This window comes from Drosophila serrata, unplaced genomic scaffold (assembly GCF_035046125.1).
Source record: "Drosophila serrata isolate PLE 108 unplaced genomic scaffold, ASM3504612v1 contig_359, whole genome shotgun sequence".
Classification (NCBI taxonomy): domain Eukaryota; kingdom Metazoa; phylum Arthropoda; class Insecta; order Diptera; family Drosophilidae; genus Drosophila; species Drosophila serrata.
In genome coordinates, this window is record NW_028257257.1 from 1,466,174 (window position 1) to 1,486,858 (window position 20,685).

The 20,685-nt window shown below is 38.7% G+C and overlaps 2 protein-coding genes across 5 annotated transcripts in view; both read left to right on the plus strand.

Annotated features, from left to right (window-relative positions):
• The window catches only part of Con (leucine rich repeat protein connectin), a 168,034-nt gene that overhangs the window by 76,384 nt on the left and 70,965 nt on the right, over positions 1 to 20,685 (plus strand). The window lies entirely within an intron of this gene.
• Positions 7,783 to 8,775, plus strand: ATPsynCF6L (ATP synthase, coupling factor 6-like). The gene is made up of 2 exons (XM_020953848.2): positions 7,783 to 8,463; positions 8,527 to 8,775. Exons 1-2 carry the CDS (start codon positions 8,168 to 8,170, stop codon positions 8,687 to 8,689), a joined length of 459 nt encoding a protein of 152 aa, XP_020809507.2. The 5' UTR covers positions 7,783 to 8,167; the 3' UTR covers positions 8,690 to 8,775.

Genomic DNA, 20,685 nt, shown 5'->3' on the forward strand with positions numbered 1-20,685 from the left:
ATAAGAAGATTTAGCTCTGACACATCATAGATACATTTTAAAGAAGGATATTTGAAAAACTATTAAAGAAAAGAACTCTAAAATAGTAAAAATGAAACTATCAAGACTATAATATCTAAATAAAATAAATATAAATAATCTTTAAGCTTTATATTTTCCCTCAAAACATTTTCTCTCAATGTTTTCAATGCAAAAGGCAGACGTAGGAGACAGGATTCTCTCTACCACTTGGCTGAAGCAATCTGCCAGCAAATGCGCTTTACATTTTGCACACGCTAATACAATTTAATGGTCGCATTAATTTGGCGCATCTGTTGCATTTTAAAACACGCACACCAACGCACACACACACACACATACACCCACAAGGATACAGCTTCAGATACAGATACAAGGAGCGGCTGCAACCGCAGATACTTTGCTCACTTTGTTGATGCTGCCTGGGCTTTGGTGGGGGAGGTTAAGGCAAGCAACTGCAAATAAAGTTGCGCACAGCTAAATATTAATTCTAACCAAGTTAGGGGAACTACTTTAATGGCGGGGGCGTGGCCACAGCCACAGCCCAACTGCTTAATCCCCGTATAAAACGGCAGCTGGAATTAAGATTGAGATACATGTGCGCGCAGCATGTCTTTTGGTGAGAGTAAATTTTAAATTTTCATGGAAAGTGTGGAAATTGGAACTAAACAAGTAAACGGTTTAGAAAAATCTGTAATATTGGGTTAAATATTAAAGAGAGAAATAGCAATTGTTATGTTTAAAGGGAAATTGAAGTAAGACGTATTGAAATCCTTGCTTAAGAGTCTCATCTTAGATGCTTTTTAGATTTTCCCCTCTATTAAATTAGGTATGAATATATTTGTTTAAATATTTCCCATATCAATCTCCATACCACAATAATATTAAATATTGTAGGTTCTACTTAGCTGCCAGAAATTCAAAACACGTAATTGAGAATTCTCTGTCTCGGTCGCTAATGCATTGCAACTTTGTTATTGCTGCCAATTAGGTTGCCATTCTGTTTGTGCCAATGTTTGCATATTATTTCTGCCCAATTTGCATTGATGCAATATTGTCCCCAGTATTCTACCCCTCCACACCACTGACAAGTGCCGCCCCCCCTCTCGCCACTTGTGCTGAAAATGTCAAAATTTAAATATTGAAAGTGACGTTTGCGCAGCAGGAAAAACTCCACCCCCCCATCATCATCATCGCGAGGGGAAAGCGCGTTGCAGCAGGCGTTGCACTAAGCGGATAAGCGCTTGTTAAATTTTTAATGCGTTGCATAATTTTTAGTTTGGCGAGAATATTTTGCACAAAATATATATTTTAATTCGAACGGGGGGAAGGGAGGGAAGGAGGAGGGTGAGCCAGGACGAGTGCCGGCTGCATTTGAAATGAGCTGAATGTGGCATGCGGCATGCTGCATGTGGCAACGATTAAGCCATGGCTTAGAAGCAGTGCTAACTATAGTATTATCCCTTTTTACGAGGTAAAATATTAGGTGAAAGAGTCAAGTATTTAAGTAGGTAAACTAAAGAGGTATTTATACTTTAGTTTTTAAGATGGAATTGAGTTAATAACTTAAAGTTTTCAAGATGGAATATTTTTAATAACGATAGCTTTTGAAGACGAACTTTATGATTTATCTTGAGTTGAAAAATTATAGATTTTTTTAGCTCTTAATTGTTAATTAATTGTTTTTAATTGTTTAGTTTTACACATTGCTACTTAGCAGCTAACCATTTATAGTATATGCTGTACTTCATGTTTGATAAATTTCAATTTTCACCACCTTGCCTTCTCATCAATTATCAGACTTTTTCCCTTGTGTGTGTCTCTGTACATTTACATTTTTTTTACCAGCCAAAGTCCTTGATAAACATTTTTCAATTAATTTTTATTTGCTGCCGACGACATTTCTTTGTCCACATAAACACACATGCGAATATTTATATATGCAAGGCAGCAGCAGAGTTTTCTTTATGTATTTCTTTAACGGATTTCCACTTGTCTCGCTTTTTGAGAAAAACTTGTCCTGATGGCAGGGACACACACTCACACACACATTGTCAGGCACACTTACACAGTCAACCGAATCTTACACGCTTTCGGTTCAACAATGGGGCAGCAACAGTGCGTGAAAAATTTGTCATGTGAGGAAGAAACGCTCGAGAAGCGATAGCCGAATTTTACCGAATGATAAACCTTTGAAGTACCTGAATAATATATATTTTTCTTGAGTACTTACTTGGGTTTTTAAGTCTTCTATATGCTTGAAATATTTTAGGGAGAGTTTGAACAACTCAAATACATTAATTTGTAGGGCTTTTACTTTACTTTCCTTTACTTTTCTTAAGTTAGCTCAATAAACTTAATTTTAAGGTTGTTCTTCGTATTACAATTCGAGTTCTTATTTTACTTAATAAATTGTGAGAACATTATTATTGCTAAAATAATTTTTTTGATATAAAAAATTAGGCATTTAAGAGACAAAATAATAGAAAGAAATGCTTGATTTCAAAGTTCTATATCTTATAAAGAGTATTTTTCACGGGAATAAAAATTGTTTCAGTTTATGAAAATTGTATTCTTTAAAATTTTGTATAATAACTTAAGCAAAATTATAAATAAAAAAAAAATGTTTCAACGTTATTTTAATTTCCTTGCCACATTATCCTCTTTTCTTTCAATTCCTGCCTCATTTTTTGCTACCCATTTGTGTGACTGTTCCAGGGAATAATCAAAAAAAGAACGCACCAAAATATTTATTAAGGACATACATGCATAAGCAGGACTCACACACACATCCACACGCATGCTTTTACCATGTTAAGTAATTCCTTAAACAACACAACAGGTCGCTGGCATTGGCATGGCCTTGCCCCCAACCTCCGCCCTTGCCACCGCCTTCTACTCCTCCTCACTGTAACTGACGCTGAGTGGCAGGCACACAGATACTCACATAAGCAAATTGAATTTAATGCTTTCTGCTGCGGGAAAGCGGTAGGGAAAGCGGTCGGGAAAGCAGACGGACAAGTGGGAGTGGCGGGAGTGCGAGCGAGGCAAACAAATCAAGAGACGAAGGAAATAAAAGCCAAACGCACAAATAAATACGCGCACAAGTACATAAATTTAAATTATATTCGTGGCCCCGGCCTCGGTTTCATTTATGCTTTTTATTTTATTATGCTCGAGTCCGCTGCAAGGAAACAAGGATCCAAGGATCCGTCATTTGACTACGGCGAGACGGACTGGCACACTTTTTTTTTGCGTTGTGCAGCGTCGAGCCTCAAAGAGTATCTCAAAGTGAGGCTGTTTTTGTACACTGAAAATATTGAGAGAAAGCTTAAAAAAATGAAAAAAAATCTAGAAACTACTATACATATTTTGTAAAACAAAATAGTAAAAGTAACTTCGATTATTGCCTAACAAAATATGAATAAATAGTATTTCCCATCATAAAAATTTTAACTTTTGTATACCTTGCAGCGTATTTTAATTTTAGTCAGAAGCTTAGAACGCAGTGAAGAAAACATTTCCGACCCTATAAACCATATATATTCTTGATCTGCATCAACAGGCAAATATTTCTAGGCATGCAGGAGGAGAAAATTTTTTTGACAAATTTTTTGAAAATTTTTAAGGGGTTACTTCGTTAAAATATTCAAAAAAATTTAATTTTTTGTCATTTTTAATTGGGTATGCAGATTTGTTAAACTACAAAAAACTAGCATAGGAAAATATTCCGAATTAAAATTAACGCATTTTTGACTTATTTATGAGTTTTTTAAACATTGATTTGTTGAAAAAAATAACACAAAATTTTCGATTAAAAAACAAGAGAGAAAGCACTTCGGAAAAGTTATAATGTTTTTCTTTAAATTTTTCGCTCGTGCCTTTGACAGCTATATATATATATGTATATATATAGTCCACCGATTCGACATGCTCCGACTTATATACTAGTAAAATTAAATAGAACAATAACTCCTTAGTTTCCATCAAATAGCTTAAATTTGTTCGAAAACACATCTCGCTCATCTGTGCATATGATTCTCAACTAGTTCTAACATCCCCGGAACGAAGTGACTGCTACCGGCCAAGTCTCAGAAATGTGTTGTGTTATAAAAGTTGCAAGTCATTGTTTTTTAGTGTTCAAAGTTAGTTGCTGATCATACATACTTACTGGTCATAGATACTTACTGGTCATAGATCACTGTTCAGAGTTACTTACTGCTCATAGTTACTTTATGTTCATTGATACTTACTAATCATAGTTACTCACTGGTCATAGCTAGTTACTGATCATAGTTAATTACAGATCATAGTTCTATAAATCTTCCGATTGTTCCTATGTCAGCTATATATATGTATATATATTGTCCACCGATTCGCCATGCTCCGACTTATATACTAGTAAAATAATATAGAAGAATAACTCCATAGTTTCCTATAAATATCTCAAATAGCTCTTAAATTTGTTCCAAAACAAATCTCGCACATCTGTGCATATGATTCTCAACTGGTTCAAACATCCCGGGAACGAAGTGACTGCTTCCGCCCAAGTCTTTGAAATGTGTTGTGTTACAAAAGTTGCAAGTCATTGTTTATTAGTGTTCAAAGTCATAAATACTTCCTGGTCATAGGTACTTACTGTTCTTAGATACTTACTGATCATAGTTAATAAGGCGTTTTTTAAATTTTGAATTGTGAGCATAATTTAAGCTTTGTTATGTTCCTTTTACGATTTCCTTTTCTTACTAGATGGTATTTAAAATATAATATTTATACAATTTGTTTTTTCATTCAGTGTTTCCTGTATCTGTAGCTGTTAATCTGTATCTGTATCTGTAACTGTGGCAGCGCATCTTCAGCTGTCTCTTAGCGAACTATGCGACCGCAGCAAACAAATACGTGTGCACAGGCACACACACTACTACACACAAATACGTACGCATTGAAGACGTCCTTGGTCCTTGTAGAAGGCATGTTAACTGGGATTTGACAGCTCGTAAATAATATTTCGCTTGTTTGTTGGCTTGGCACCAACGAGAGCAACGTCTCGCACAAGGACGATACAGGAGGAGACAGTGGGGTAAAAAGTGATGGATTATTTTTTAAGGGATTTTTATTGAGACCTAAATCTTTCTAAGAATAACTTGAAGAAGTATTGTTAAGATTTTGAAGTATTATTCCTTTTTGGGCATTTTATTAGGAGTTGAAAAATAGGTAATGAAATATAGTTTTAAGAAGGCTTTGCTTCTGTATGAAGAGTTTTTCTTGAAATTGTAAAATATTTAATATCAACATAAGAAATTATGAAAAACACTAATTAAAAAGAGAAAAGAAATTACCTATATTGTTGAAATAAACCACAATTTTTTATTTAATTTCAAAAATTAAGTGAAACGTTAGTAAACCTTAGTCCCTTTGTAATTCTTTCGCTCCTTACTCACTCATTAATTATAATTGTGACTTTTTGACCCCACTGTGACCTATCCGATGTCAGCCATGTGAAAACGAGAAACGCATTTCATTTTTAAGCTTTTCTCCCGCTCCCCTCTCCCCTTGTGCTCTCTTGCTTGTTAAACAATCTTTTTACATGACATATGTGGGTGGGTTTGGGGGACAGGGGTGTGGTGTCCAAGGAGTCGGATTCTGAGCTGGGAATCTTGAATGAAAAGGAGAGAACGAATGCCCCGACATGTTCCGATTTTGTTTATATATATAATATATATATCTTCTTTTTTTTTGTGCTGCCTGGCTGCCACTCTCATTATGCGATTTCTTCAGAGGAGCAGGAGCAGGAGTCCTGCCTCATTCCCGGGCTTATTAAATTTTCATAAGGCAGGCGCAGTCGTAAAAATGCTTGGTACTTGGTAAAACTCGGTCGCTTTTAAGCGCAAGTGGATTAAAATTAAAGGCGGAACTTCAAAGACCTTCAGATCCTATCCCAGTAATTAAAGCCATGAAAACTGTCCACAATTCGATTGCCGAAAACTGAATTAAAACGGAACTCGACCATCTACAAAAAAATAAGACGACAAGTGTGCTGAGACAAAGCTGAGGATGGCAACCCAGATGGCAAAGCACAAGACCTGGCAAAGCAGAGAACTGGAAACCACAGGAGAGATTGCAGGACGTATGTACGGTGGAGAAGGAGGAGACCCGCAGGACTCGCTCAACTGGAAGAAGATGATGGTGATGACGAGGACGATGGCGATGGCGAGGCGGTGAGAGATAGCTAAGGTCGCCTTTCCGCTTTTCCTACACATACAGATACAGGCATATGTCTGTGGGTTAGAGCTAAATGTGTGTATATATCAGTTACACTGGGAGAAATAGAAATTTAGAAAGAAATTATAGGGCTTAGGGATATATGACAACACTTGCAAGTTTATTTGCTCTTCTGGAATAATAATTGATAACATTTTTTGATATATTTAAACGCAAACTTTGAAAGGATAATTTTTCCAATGTTTTCTTAGATATATATCGTTTTCAGATACATATATCTGTGTAAGGCGTGGCCGGTGGCATCACTGAAAGTGAAGCATCTTGTGCAATGTAAACGAAACGTAGCCGATAAAAATAATACGAGAGGCAATTTCGATTTATTGACAGGTGCTCGACTTTATTGAAACGTTTAACTGGAAAACCTAAGCGAGCCAACTCGAATGTGTGTGCTTTTATATGCAAAATTGTGCAAAACGATAAAAATTATGTGAATTTGGTTTTGATTTATCGCTGCGACGCAAGGAGTTCAGTTTTTGGGGGCGTATGTATATATATATTCTGGATTTCATGTTTTCGCTGGCATAGATTAGGACCAGATTTATGGGCCAGGATGTGCAGCTGAATTTGAAACAAATTTAATTACAGTTTCACCTTCAGTGGAGAGTCCTGGCAAAGGCAGGGACACGCACTATTTGTCATTCGGTCTTCGAGGCTCATAAATTCCGATGTGCATTTAATTTTCGGCAAGCACCCGGGCACGTCCGCATCAATGCCGAGGCATTATTTAATAATGAAAATTGAATAGTCCTAATTCAAGCCGATGACAAAGTGGTCAGGTGGATATATATGTATATATATATATATATACATATATATGGGACACGTGCCACTCATGACACACACTCACACAGGATGCGGGACTCACACCGGACACCCTCGAATTGTGGTTTTCCTCCTGTCGCTTCCGCTTCCGCATGATTTTTGCAAGCTCCTCGAGAAAGGGGGCGGCTGTGGCGGTGGCGCTAACAAAACATTTGCTAAAACGGAAGACGACAAACGCAGACAAAGGACACTCAGGACACCCCCTTTAAGCTTACATAATTTGGAGGAGCATGTCCCGCACGTACGACCGCCACCAAAAAAGAAACGCCAGCACTCGTCCCCACTTCATTCATTCGTTCGTCCTGGAGTCCTGTCCTGAAGCTAAAGGGGCACCAAAGGTTGCATGTGATTTGTGTCAGCGGCGAAGGATATCGCGCTCCAGGATATGTCCCAGACTATATATTATGCCGCCGGGCGACAGTTACAACAATAAAACATTTCGGATGTCTTGTCTTGTCGCTCGTCTCCGCAGCTCCTGCGCTTGCTCATCGTCATCCTGCTGCTCCTGCTCCTGCTCCTGCTGATTCTCCCCCGTGTCTCATCCTGGCAACGCACCTGGCTAAAGGGCTGAAGGCAGCCCAGGATCGTAATGAACGATGCCAGGCATTTTCTTGTTATTTTTTCATGCCGCAACCAGCGGGTGGACAGAAGCCGGGGCGACATTATCCTTGTAGTTAATGTGGGCGCCTTCTGGCTTTTACAGGCAATGCACGCATTTACCTTTCACAGGGTACAGTGGGTTAAATTTGATAAAAAGTCTGTAAAAAGGATTTATATAGAGGATAGATATAGTTGGTTATTTATATATTTAAGGTTATCTGAAGCTTAAAGGTATCTTATCTACAGTTGTGGAAGAGGGTCGCATTTATGTGTTTGTCCTTCGAACTAGGAAGGATATTTCTTGGGGTTTCTTAATACAAAACTAAAATATGAAATATATATCAATATATATCTAGTAGCTATAGATAAAACACTCTATCAAATAAAATTAGCCACGTAAAAAGCAAACGAAACGAGAGTTCATAACACCTCCTCAAAACTAATAATGTTTCCTCGAATCCTTAAATCAAGTGTCGCCTGGCGTCGTTGTTTTTGTGACAAACCACCAGGTATGTCCAAGGATCCCATTTACCAGGCCTTTCTGGACAAGGTGCGGGAGTACCGTCTAAAGAGTCCCACGGGCAAGCCCATTGATCCAACTCCTGAGTACCATGAAGAACTGAAAGAGGCCCTCGAGAAATTGGCCTTTCGCTATGGTGGCGGCGAAGGAGTCGACCTACTTAAATTTCCCAAATTCAAATTGCCCGATTTCGAGATTGATCCCATTTCCATTTACGATTTGTAAGTTTTTTTTTTAATTCATTAACTTTTTATTTTAATTGAGGATACAACTATTTTCTAAAGACCCGAGTATAAAGACAAAGATGATGAGAAGGTAGAGGATGCCAAGTCTAAGAGTAAAGTTAAGGATAAGAAAGCAGACAAAGGCAAGAAAGAAGAAAAAGCTAAGAAGGCTAAGGACGACAAGAAATCAGAGCCCAAAGATGAAAAGGATAAAAAGAAATAGTAGTTCCAAAAATTAACCATAAATTTACGATTCACTTTGTTTTTCTCACTAAAGTTGCAAATAAAGTTCGCTCCTGTTCCACTGTACGTTGTTCATGGACAGACTGATGTGCTGGCTGAAGGCCTCACAGTGGAGATAATGGTGCCGCAGTGTCCTTTATCCTTCATCAGCCGCGGATTGCCCCGTCCCAGGCCCCGCCTGACAGACTTGGCTTGGCGGTTGACTGGCAAATAACGCGTTACGCATACGCAGCGTGTGCCAGGCCCAGGTCTGCCTGCCTGCGGAAGTGACAATGAGAATGCATTTAAAATTCATTAATTGAGCGCATTTCCGGCACTGTAATTGAGGGCAGCTCAGCTCCTTTTCCTTTTCGCATCTTTCCTCCTTTCGCTTCCTTTTAAATGCAATTTTAAGGCTTTCCCAGATAGCCGAAAACTTTACTTCACACTGCATAAATTAATTGAGTCTTCAAACAACAGACTGTGTCTGCGGTTTGCCTTGTGTGTGTAAGTGTGTGTGTGTGTGTATGGAGCCAGTCTCCGTGGGCAACCGCACCATCAAAAACTTTTGCCTCTGGCTCCTCGACGTCCTGGAGTCCTGGAGTCCTGAAAACTGCACCGACTAATGCATTTTTCATGCCCAGTTTGAATGGCAGCCCCGGCGTCTGCTCTGATGCAATCGAATTAAAATTTATGACAAAACCATTAACAAAGTTGCCGGTTACCGCAGGTTACCTCTCCGGACTTTTGTACACTTTTCCCGGTCACATGCAAAAGCTTCCTTTCTTGACTTTTTAACGCAGAGAAGTGAAGTCTTTAGATTTAAGAGTCCTGCGGAGTGAGAGTCTGTGGCTAAACGTTTACCAAATTTATCACAAGTTAAGTATTGTTTATAATTAGGCAACAAGTAGAGATATAAACTTGCATTTAAATATTAAATAGGAGATGAGACTTGCATCCTTGCTTTCCCCTCTTCTCTCTTCTAAATCAAACTCTAGAAAGCAAAACAAACTTCGAACGACCATGGTTAAATACAAAATGAAGTCGGTTAACAATTTTCCATTGCTAAAGCACCGGCAATTGGTATGCGTAGCTATTTGACTTGTTACATTTATTTGCAGACAATGAAATAACCAAAGGATCCTAGGCTCTGCTCCTTTCTCGAGCCTCGACCACCTCCGCGTGGCCATAAATGTTTAATGGCTTGGTACGAGTTGCGAGGGGAGAAGGCTCTCCCTCGACCGTTTTATGCCATGTTCTATTTGCGCATACCACAAATGTCTGGCCAAGTGGCCGACAATGGCCCCGGTGGAGGCATGGAAAGAGGTCCTGCGTTCCCAGGTTCCTCTTTCCCAAGTTCCAAGTTCCAATTTCCAAGTCCAAAGCAAACGGCTCGAGTGTGCCGGCATCTCAGACATCTCACGATCTCAAGAAGTCGCCTCCGCTGTCTCCGCTGTCGCTGCGTGGGCTCGTCCTGTCCCTGTCTCCTGGCTGTTATCCTGCTCGCATCCTGCGAGTCTGGACGAAGCGATAAAACGCTTCAATGTTCACTTATTGGCTGGGCGTGAGGAATTTTTATATTAATTTATTGGTCTGACTCGGTCGGCTGGCCGGGTTTTAAATTATGAATCGAATTGGAACTGGAACAGGTTCGCCGACTCGCAGGACTCGACTTCAAGGTTCGTTGATGGCAGGATTCCTTTTTTGCATACAGTTTTTTTTTCTTTTTTCTTTTTACATTTTATTTTTTTTCAATTTCTCTTTTGCCGGATTCGGTTTTAATGGCTTTTTAAATGCCAACTGATAAATGGCCAGGCAGCAGCATGACAAATGAGATTTCCGCTCTGGCTTGGGCATAAAGTGTTCGGTTCTGTTATTTTTTGTTTTTAACGCTCAGCGGATTATTAACTTATATGGCAAGGAGCTCATTAATAATTCGCTTATAAAGTGAAATGGCAAAGGGAAACACTCAATGCGCGCGCCAAAGATTAAACAAAGGACAAGTTCGCATAAAAAATATTGCGCATACGACCGGTGGTCCCTGGGGATTAAGCCACCGTTTGACATCGAAATTAAATGCAAAGGCAACCCAGTCATCTTTTTCGCAGGCACTTAGCTCCCATCGCTCGTTCAAGTTTTCTTTCGTTTTATTTTTTCTTGTATTTTGGAAGGAGCAGGGGCCCAAGGACAGTTGGCAGGACACGAGAGCAGACTGAACTTTTCGCGTAATTTCACGTATTTTGTGCAAATACGCTCAAATATGCCACACGACGAGCGGGCAAACAAACAAAACTGTTTTCTTTCTGTCCGCCAGCCCTTCCCTGCCCTGCCCTGCCTGCCAAGTTTCCTTTCTTCATACTTTCCCAGGGAATTTATCCTCGTTTTGGTCCTGCATTTTGTCTGGCATACAACTAACTGGGGACTGTTGTCAGTTTTTATGTAAAATTAAATTTTATTTATTCATACATTATGGTACTAATGCCGCCTGTCAAGCGATTGCCGAAATATTTGATATGGAATTGCATATATTTTGCAGCTTAAAACTTTGTTTATATCTTCTGTAAAACTTGCTGAATTGAGCAATGAAGTTCTTAGGTAATAAACATTTAACAGTTGTAAATAACAATTGTAAATATGATAAGTTAATATATATAATTTTTATTCTATAGTTGTTGAAAAAGCAAACTTGTTGTTCATTTTGAAATTAATTTAATTAATTTACAATGTATACCTTTAAAATTTGTATATAGTTACCAATCAAATTCATTTTAAATCTGAACTCATCTGAAAAGCAACATAAATATTTGTTTAAAAATTTATCTGTATTTTAAATCCTTCATAACCTAATATTTTGCTTAAGAGTAAATAACAATTTTTCCTTATTTTTAAACCAGTTCAACTGCTTTAAAACTCCAATTAACTTGAGTTTCTTTTTATTATTTGATGCTATTATGTATTTTTCTCTCAGAAATCTTAGTGCTTATGATAAAAATCTTTCAGTTAGAAGCAACTAATTGGAGCCACTCAATCACTTTTCTTTCTTCCGACTTGTTTATCCTTTTTGCTTTTGGCAAATAATACCGAAAAGTCCAATATCATTGCTGTTTGTTTTTGTGCAATGCTCGGAGGGCAAACAATGAGGCTGCAGTTTCAATAAGTCGGAGCCAAGGCAGAGAACATCTTAAATGGATTAAAAACCAATGGAAATTAAATTGAATTTATCCAAGAAGAAGGCACGGTTTTTTTTCTCACTCCACACCCTAAGCTGTGGATTTTACTATTCATTGTGCGACTCCTTAAAGACAATCAACAACATTGTATTCGATGGTCGCTTTAAGCTCAAATTGTTTTTAAACGATGCCCATACATGTTATGTTATGTATGTATTTTGGGAGCTTGGGAAAAAGTTGAAGCTGAAAAGTGATTTGCCGTAACGTTTTGTGGCTCTTTCTCTCTCTCGACTTAGTCGTAAAAATGTTGGCAGCACACAAAAACACAAGCAAGAACAAGAAGAAATAGGATACAAAGGACTCTGGCATAAATCGAGGCGCTGTCGCAGGACTAAACTGATTTTTATGCCAGCCAAAAGAAAAGAAACGAGGAAAGGCATCGCCCCGAGAATACAAAACAATAGTGCGTAAAGATGGGCAAATTGTCTATTTAGAGAAAAAAGCAAGAAAAAGCTGAGAAAAAAAGGGATAGGATACAAGGTCAGTCGTTGCTCCTTGCCAGTGGCCGGGGGTCAGAATGATGTCCTGTTTAGTGCTGGCTCAACGAAGCTCAACATTTTATAGACTATAGACAAACTCTGAATAATTTATGCGCCATAAAAATGAAATCGAATTGCGATTCGCAGTCTCTCGGCTTTGTGCCCTTTTCAAAAGAGTCATCAAGGGGCAATTTATGGCAAGTTGACCGATCCTGTTGCTGTTGCTCTTGCTCAACAAAAGGACCCCTCGCGCAGCAGGACATATGTGTGTCAGGTAAGCGAAAACACTTGACGTTCGTTTTATGCAAATTAGTTTCAAATAACAACGCCACCAACGGCAGCCAAAAAGTTGTTACATAAATTTCCCCAGCCGAACTGCTGAAAAATAAATTAAATTAAATGAAGTTGAAAACTGCGACAAAGCAGGCAACAGTAACAGCAAAAGCATCCCCAAAAACCGGCAAAATATTTGTTTATGGTGGGGAAAATTTATGTAAAAGAGCTTAAAATGATACGCGACAAGCGCAAAAATGCAATGAAAATATTTCCCAGCTCATCGCCCGGCACGATGCTTGGCAATTTTGTAATCAAATTAAGGTGCCAGGCGAGCTTCTCTACTCTGCAATATTTCAGCAGTTATTATTGCAAAAGTTTAAACAAAGCGAGAGTGCTGGTCCCCCAGGGGGAAATTAGTTTTCCGGGTTTGATTGGAAAAAGGGGAAGGATGAGAAGGATGACACGGAGGAAGAGGGATACAAAGAGAAGGGGCGAGGGGCATGAGTCCTTCTGCATTGGAATTTAATTGAAAGATAGTTCCTCGATAGCAAGCCATATGAAATTGCAAGAAATCTCGCACGGTCCCCAGACGTGATCTCGTTTCCCGATGCGTTCTGCTGTCATTGTCTTCGCCGGGACTTCCCCGCATCGCCAAGGTGACGTGACTTGGCCGGGACGTGCTCCACATTAGCGGCATCGTACGACGCGGTGGCGCAACGTAAACATAATCATCGCCTTGCACCACACCAGCCACACCAGACTCTTGAGGCATCCAACCCACCCAAGTCAACATTCTGCGCTATTCTCAAATGCACTTGGAATGGAAATGGAAACTACAGTGAAGGAGTTTGTTTACTTATGGCTAGAAAATATTTTTAAATATTTAACAACAAGTCTTTACTTATTTGTGTATATGTTTTAAGAGTTTGTGACTATAATTTATTGGAAGATGTCTATAGAGTTAAACATTTTAGAAGAAATATATATAAATCATAAATATAAAAAATATATAGTTAACACTAAACCTTAGTAGTTTGCAATTGTATCATTCTTTCGAACTTGGTCAAACATGTATAAATTTCAATTCGGAAAGCTTTCCTATGTTAATTTTTATAAGGTTAACAAAACTGCGTACTCAATTTAAAATTAAAAAAAATGCAATATTTTTGTTAAAATTTTGGCAATTTTAAACCTCTAAAAAATGTTGAAAAAATTGAAAAAAATTTTCCCTTCTAAACATGCACAGAAAGATTCGCCTTTTGATGCTGATCAAGAATATATATGATTTATAGGGTCGGAAATGATTCCTTCACTGCGTTCCAGGCTTCTTATTGAAACAGTAATACTCTGCTAGTATAAAAAAAAAGTGATTTTTTTTGACATAATTTTTATTCATAAAAAATAGTTTCTCTTCTCTTTACATTTCTTTAACTACTCCTTTAAGTTCTTCCAAACTTTAGGTGTTCTAAATTGAATTCCCCCTTCTTCTCTCAGTGCACATCGTTGTCGCATGAAAAGTGGAAAATCGGGTTAACAGTGCCAAAAACGCAGACAATGGCAACGTTGACTGCGGTTCGCGATAAATCAGCAACAATACATTCCCAAACTCCGACCTCTACATATATTGCCATTCTGCACCACGGCAGCTCCAAAGCACGCTCTCGGCTCTCAGGTCGCTTCGACCCCTTTGTGCGGGTTGAAATAGATTTAAAATTTATAAATTATGAGCATTTGTTGCAGCAAATTGAAATGTTACGCTGGCTGCGTGTTGATACCACCGCCATTCGCGATGGATGGCCCAAAATGGTGTATACTTTAAAATGCGTCACATTCAATTTGGTCAACAAATAAATATTTAACAGGGCAAATAAAATCTGAAAGTGCTGGGGGAATGAAATAATTTGATAGGGGAGATAGTTGCAAGGGAAAGTTTTTAAAAAAGGAGAGCAAGAGTTAGTAAAATTGGGGTCCTAGATTGGTTTATTATAGGTGTAGATTATTTTAGTTAAAGGTTTTGAAGAATAAGGTACTGAAGTCTTAATTTGATGGTAAAATATATTAAACATTAAACAAAGTATACTTAATAATCGTTTCTGAACCCATTTAGTTTTCCCACTTAATATAAATACACAACACAAATGAAAGAAATTGCACAGCTTTAATATAAATAATTGTTATTTACTTTAGAGAATTTCATACCTCAAGATGAAATAACTAGCCTGTAAATATATATTATAATCCCAACTCATTCGGCCACCTTAAAGCCATTTCAGAAACCACATTCGATTTAAAATTTTCAGCTAATTGAGTAATCAAAATTTCAGGCAAATATTTGCTCTACTCCCCCGGCCTGCTCTACTCATCTTAAAAAGTATTGACAATTTCATTTTGGAATAGAAAATTTGTTTGCTCGCTCGCAGCAGTAGCGCCAGCAGGAGCAGGGGAACACTATAAATCATTGGCTTAGTTTATTTCAAGTTGTGGACAGTGGAAGAACCCCCTTTGCACTGAACCGACGAAATATATAGGAACGATATTCTGATATATTCAGCAGCCACACTCTCATCCATTTTGGGATGATTTTATGGCAACCATTTTCATATTCATGCTCGTATATCAAAAACCATTTCAAAATGGCTGTGCGTCGCTTTTGCGGTGGCAAAAGCATAATAAAATGCAGATAACGGCAATCAAATTTACTGGGCACCGGTTGGGGGTGGGGTGGTGTTGGGGTGGAAAATGGGGTTGCGGGGCTTTCCACTTTCCACTCAAACGGAAGGAAAATATCGAATAAAAATATTTCAATAATTCCCAAGGCAAACAACGAGGCAATTAATTAACAAAATATTTATATCTCTTTAGAAAGTTGCGTGTGTTTCTCCCACCTCCTTCGGACCATTTGATGGCCGGTCTCAAGGAATTTCCTGGAGATTCGACTTATAAGGTTAAGGATTCTTTAACCGATTTGTTTTTTTTTTTTGTGAGCCACGTAATTAATTTTGCAGACATTTAAAGGGACAGGACAGGAGCTGCCTTTTTTGTTGTTGCTATATCCTCGCTTGTACTCATATTTATGCTAATCAAACAGAATCCTGACCTCGGGCTGAATACGCCTGGAAATCAGCAAGACAAACAAATCCGGGGACGAAACCCGTCTGAGGGTAGGGTTGCGCCTTCCAAGGGCAAGGACAAGGCTGTGCCACGCCCCCAGGGGCTGCTGCTGATGCTGCTGCTACGCTCTGCTTGTTTATAAAAATAATTAAGAAATATTTTCATGTTTTATAACTTTTGTGCAGCACGAAAACTTTTTAAATAGACAAACTTTTGTTGCCGCCGCTGCTTGTTTACTTACAAAATGTGTTCCTGCGCTACGCTTTTCCCCTTAACTTCCTCTTTCCCCCCTGTATCTGATGGATACATTTGAAAATCTCGAAGCAGCTAACAACATACTTCATTATAATATTTTCACTTTCAACTTGCCGAAGAGAGTGTCCGTCCAGGACCTTGATAAGCCTCTGAGCTGTTACAGTCACACAAAGAGAAATGGGATAAGGAAATGGGATTAAGAAAGGTTTATTTTATGTTTTTTATGATTAAAATAAAAGATTTTAATTTTTCGAAACATTTAAACAAAAAGCCAAATATTGTTTCTGTGAATGTAAAAGATTCATACATATATTTTTTCTACGATTTTATTGGACTTATGTAAATCGTTATTAGAAACCATGAATTCAGACATTTTCTTAGTTCATTTAAAGGTTATTATTCGCTTTAAATAACTTTAAGAAATCTTTTTTATTTTTCTTTTTATTTTTCTTATATAGTTTAATCTTTTTATATATTAATCTATAATTTTCTTTGAGTGCCACAATTTTCCTGGGCTCTCTCTGGTTATTGTTCTTGGTATTGTTGTGCCGGCTTTGGGCCCGGAGGCGCAACATCGACGATGGTGGCTTTGGCGGGGTGAGTGTTCCCTTGACAAAATGTCTAATTTCCGAGCAGGAAAGCAAGAAATTACTTTATGGTTTGTTAATAGCGGGCGGCCTCTTCAAAAGCAGCCACGATCCTTGGGCTTTCTGCGTTGTCTGTTGTTGGTGTCTCTCCCAAGTTGTGGCTTAAATGCTGTGACATATTTCGCAGGATGCTCGAGCTCCGGCTCCTGCTGGCCAGCATTTTTTTTTTGTTGTTGTTGTTGTATTGTTCCCGGCGGCCAAAGGAGAACCATTTCGCCTAGAACGAGCCACATTTAATGGGAATTTAAACGGTAACAATTACAGGAGGCACTGGGAAGGACCCACCACCTGTCAAGTCAATGAAACTTTCGCTGAGCGTATTGAAAATTTTGGCGTGTGCGACCCAAGACGACACCTGGTCCCTGTCCCAAGTCCCTGTGTTCACCTGGTTTTTTGGTGGCCAAAACTTTTGGCTCTACGCTAACGACTTGGCCAGCGGAAATGGCCAGGACAGCCGCAGGCATTGCTGGAATTTCATCATCTTGGTGAATTTATTTTTATTTGCCTCTTCGATGGCGCCACGTGGACTTTTTTTCCTGAGGTCCTTTCTAGTTTCGGTTTCGCTTGTATTTCATATTTACGCATGTAGCAGCTATGATAACATTGGCTAGACTCTGGAATAACAAAACCACTTGAGTTTGGCTTATGTTTCCAGGATAATAGGTTTCCCTAGAGAAGATGGTACAGTGGAAAGTTAATAAGATGTGGTTTTTGATTTTGTTATTCAACAACAATTAATGAAGTTATATTTTATGGGATTAATTGGGTGAAGAAAATATATGAGAAATCACTAATGGTTTACTAATAGCCTTTACTTTTTATATTAATTAATTAGAAGCACTTTTATTTATCAAAATATTAATATTTGTTTACTTACAAATTGAATTCAAAATATACAAATTTATAAAAGGATTTATATTGGTTTATTTACAATTAGTTTTTAGGGTTTTCTTTTTTATCTTAAAGTTTCGAGCAATAATTTAAAACAGTTGCTACTTTAACCCATCTATGTATTTACAACCCATTATTATTTTTATAAAATTCTAAACAACCTTTTATTTAATACATATATTCCTTTTGAATATTATTTCAACGTTTGCTTATTTTTTGAGGCCATCAAAAATGCACAAAGCCCTTTTGTTTCATAAAGGGAATGTCTTACCAGCAGTCGGTTAAATAGCTGTCGGGACCACGCCGATTCCAATTATCTGTGGAGAGAGCCTACTGCCTTTCGGAGATGGTGGGTGAGTCCTTCCTTTATCCTTTCCCCACTCCTTGGGGGATTGCCTCAGGTTTTCACCCAGTTCTTGTGGGATGTTTTTCAGCGTCTGTCTGCGGCCTGCATTTTTGCGCCCCTTTTGCGACGACGATACACAAGTTTTTGCATTGCCAACATTTTTCTGTGTGTGTTTTGTCGCTTTCCCCTCTGGAATTTGCCGCTTTTTGTTTTTCCACGACTCGCTTGTATTTGCCAATTTTGTGTGCTGCCCACAACAAGGACAGCAGCAGCAGGAGCAGCAGCTACAAGCAGCACAGAACTGCAAGGACCTCGGGGCTAGAGGCCAGAGAAGCATGAGAGCTAGGAGGAGCAGGCGAAACTAATTTCTTCCCGGGATTTCGGCTTCTTTTGTATCGTTTATATTTGTGTTTGTGTGTGTGAGTGTGTTTGTGGCTCGCGGCAGAGTTAAGTTTTTCCCATTTTCCCCCCATTGTGTTGCCGAAGAGGGTTTTACTCCAGTTTTTCCTTGTTCCTATTGCTCTATAGCCAGCTTGTTAGCCAGTTTGCTGTTGCTCTCAAAATGGCATTTCCTGCCGCCTGCCGTTTGCCGGCGGCCAAAATATTTAAATTATTATTTTCGTCTTTTGCCGAAGAAAGGTAAATTTGATTAGGAAAATAAATGCTACCCCGGGGACTTGACATTCCATTCCAATTTGAGGCAATTTACCTCGTACAAAACACACACAAATGCACACACACCTGGGTTGTGTGAGAAAATCGGAAGTCGTAAATCCCTTGAACAAAAAAAGAAAATAATAAAAAGAACAAAAAACGAGATTTTTGGGAATTTTGAGCTGCAGATGATGCGTTTTCTTGTTAATTAGTTGCAGTCTGTTTATGCGGCGTAATTTATGGCATGTGTTCCGCCTTTCCATCTCCAGGCAATGGCCCGTGCAGCGTTACACTGAGAGAAAAGTATACTATTTCAAGAAAGTAAAGAAATGAAATTTAACTTCTGGTTTTATTTCCAGTTTTCATATTAAATATAAACTATATATACTGTGACTTATATTAACTATAGAAACCTAACTTTCAAGGATTAAATATATTTCATTTCAGTATGTTTTCTTTTGTCTAAATATATTTAAGATACTATAATATGTCAGATTTTGTTGTTGTAATATTTATTTAACTTCATTTCTATATTTTAAAATCATTTTGGTTACTTAATGAATTTATAAATATTTTTCCGAACTATAAATCCCAACTTTATGGACAAGTAATCGCTCATATTGTCTGGGCCCCGTTTTTTCTTCTGTGTAGAGTTCACAGGGGCTTGAGGTCAGGGCCTGGGCTGTCTTGTTTTCTGGGATAACCAATATAATTCACATTCAATTTCAATTTTCAATCTGCGGCCACGGCACCCGGGGCACAACACACACAAATGTGTGTGGATTTGTGTCGCGGTTCCCAGATGCTCTGCGTTGGCGTCAAATGCAGCTCATAATATCCACCCTTTTTTTGCTGGGGAGATGCTAGAGCTGCTGGATTGTGGATGCTGTAAACAAAACATTCATCAAAATTTTATACACTCAACATGTGCCACGCCTGGCTGCAGTTTCTCTTCCTCCCTTTTCCCCTCTGTGCCGCGGGCTGACAATATTTGTTTGTGTTCTCGGCTCCTGGCTTCGATTTTCAATGTTCTTTGAAAAATCACAACTAATTAACTTTGCCCATAGCTTCAACTTTTACGCGGCAAAATTGGAGGGGAGAATCCGGCAGGGAGTTGGAGTTTTTGGGGAGGTGTTATTGCCCTCTGGCATAGTCCAGTGTGGCCACCAGATGTGGTGTGTTTTTCCCCCAAAAAACAAGAAGAATATATTTATAGTTGAAGGTAGTTCTGCTGACATCCGGTTGTCTGATAAGAAATCCCCGCTAAATGAGGCCCATCAGCCACAGAGGTGAGTTGCAGTGGGACTTAGGGGTTGAAGGAGATATGAGGTTTCCCCTGACAAGACAATAACTTTCCTTAAAGTTCAGCAGACTGTGAAGAGAATTCCCGCAGGGCAAGATTATCTTTTGGCTTTTGAACTATAACTCTCAAGCTTATACTTTTCTTAAATCTAGAGCACGAAGTAGTACTTAAAGTTTAGTATTTATTTGAAATATATATTTATAAAGTTGTATTCAATTAAAAACTATAAAAATTCAATCAAAGAAAGTGAGAAAAATCTTCAAAATCCCTTAACAATATCCAGTATCTCTTAGATGCAAGGTCTTTCCCAAGTTTATGGCCAAAAGTAAATTTCAGTTAATTGCAACAATCGTGGCTGTGAAAAGTTTATAAAAAATGAGTAATTCTTAGCGGGTTTCGTTTTGCATTCTGTGGCTGCTCCTGATTGCTTCCTGGTGACTGCCTCCATTGTCCTGGCGAACCAGATCTAAGAGAGTGGGAAAATTTGTTAAAAAGTTCAGAGAAGGCACCATGATTGCCCAATTTCCCAACACCATCACCCACACCAACACGGGGGCAGGTGGCAAAAGACAATGAAGGTATTTATTAAAACAAACTTGGACCGAATCCACATTGGCCTTGGAGGCGAAAGTTTCTCGCGGAGTTGCAGGAGTTCCAAGATGCATAAATGTCACTTACGCGCTTCTTGACGCCAGGCTACCCGCCATTGTCCTGGCCGCGTCAGCCATTGAGGGAATTGCCAGAGTGACAATTTCGACAGGCAGTCGTCGTCCTCGTCCTCGTCCTCGAAGGAAAAGGACGCCCG

Coding starts and splice junctions, on each gene's coding strand:
- ATPsynCF6L (XM_020953848.2), top strand. CDS start 8,168: ATGTTTCCTCGAATCCTTAAATCAAGTGTCGCCTGGCGTCGTTGTTTT. Junction 8,464..8,526: donor CCCATTTCCATTTACGATTT/GTAAGTTTTTTT, acceptor TATTTTCTAAAG/ACCCGAGTATAAAGACAAAG.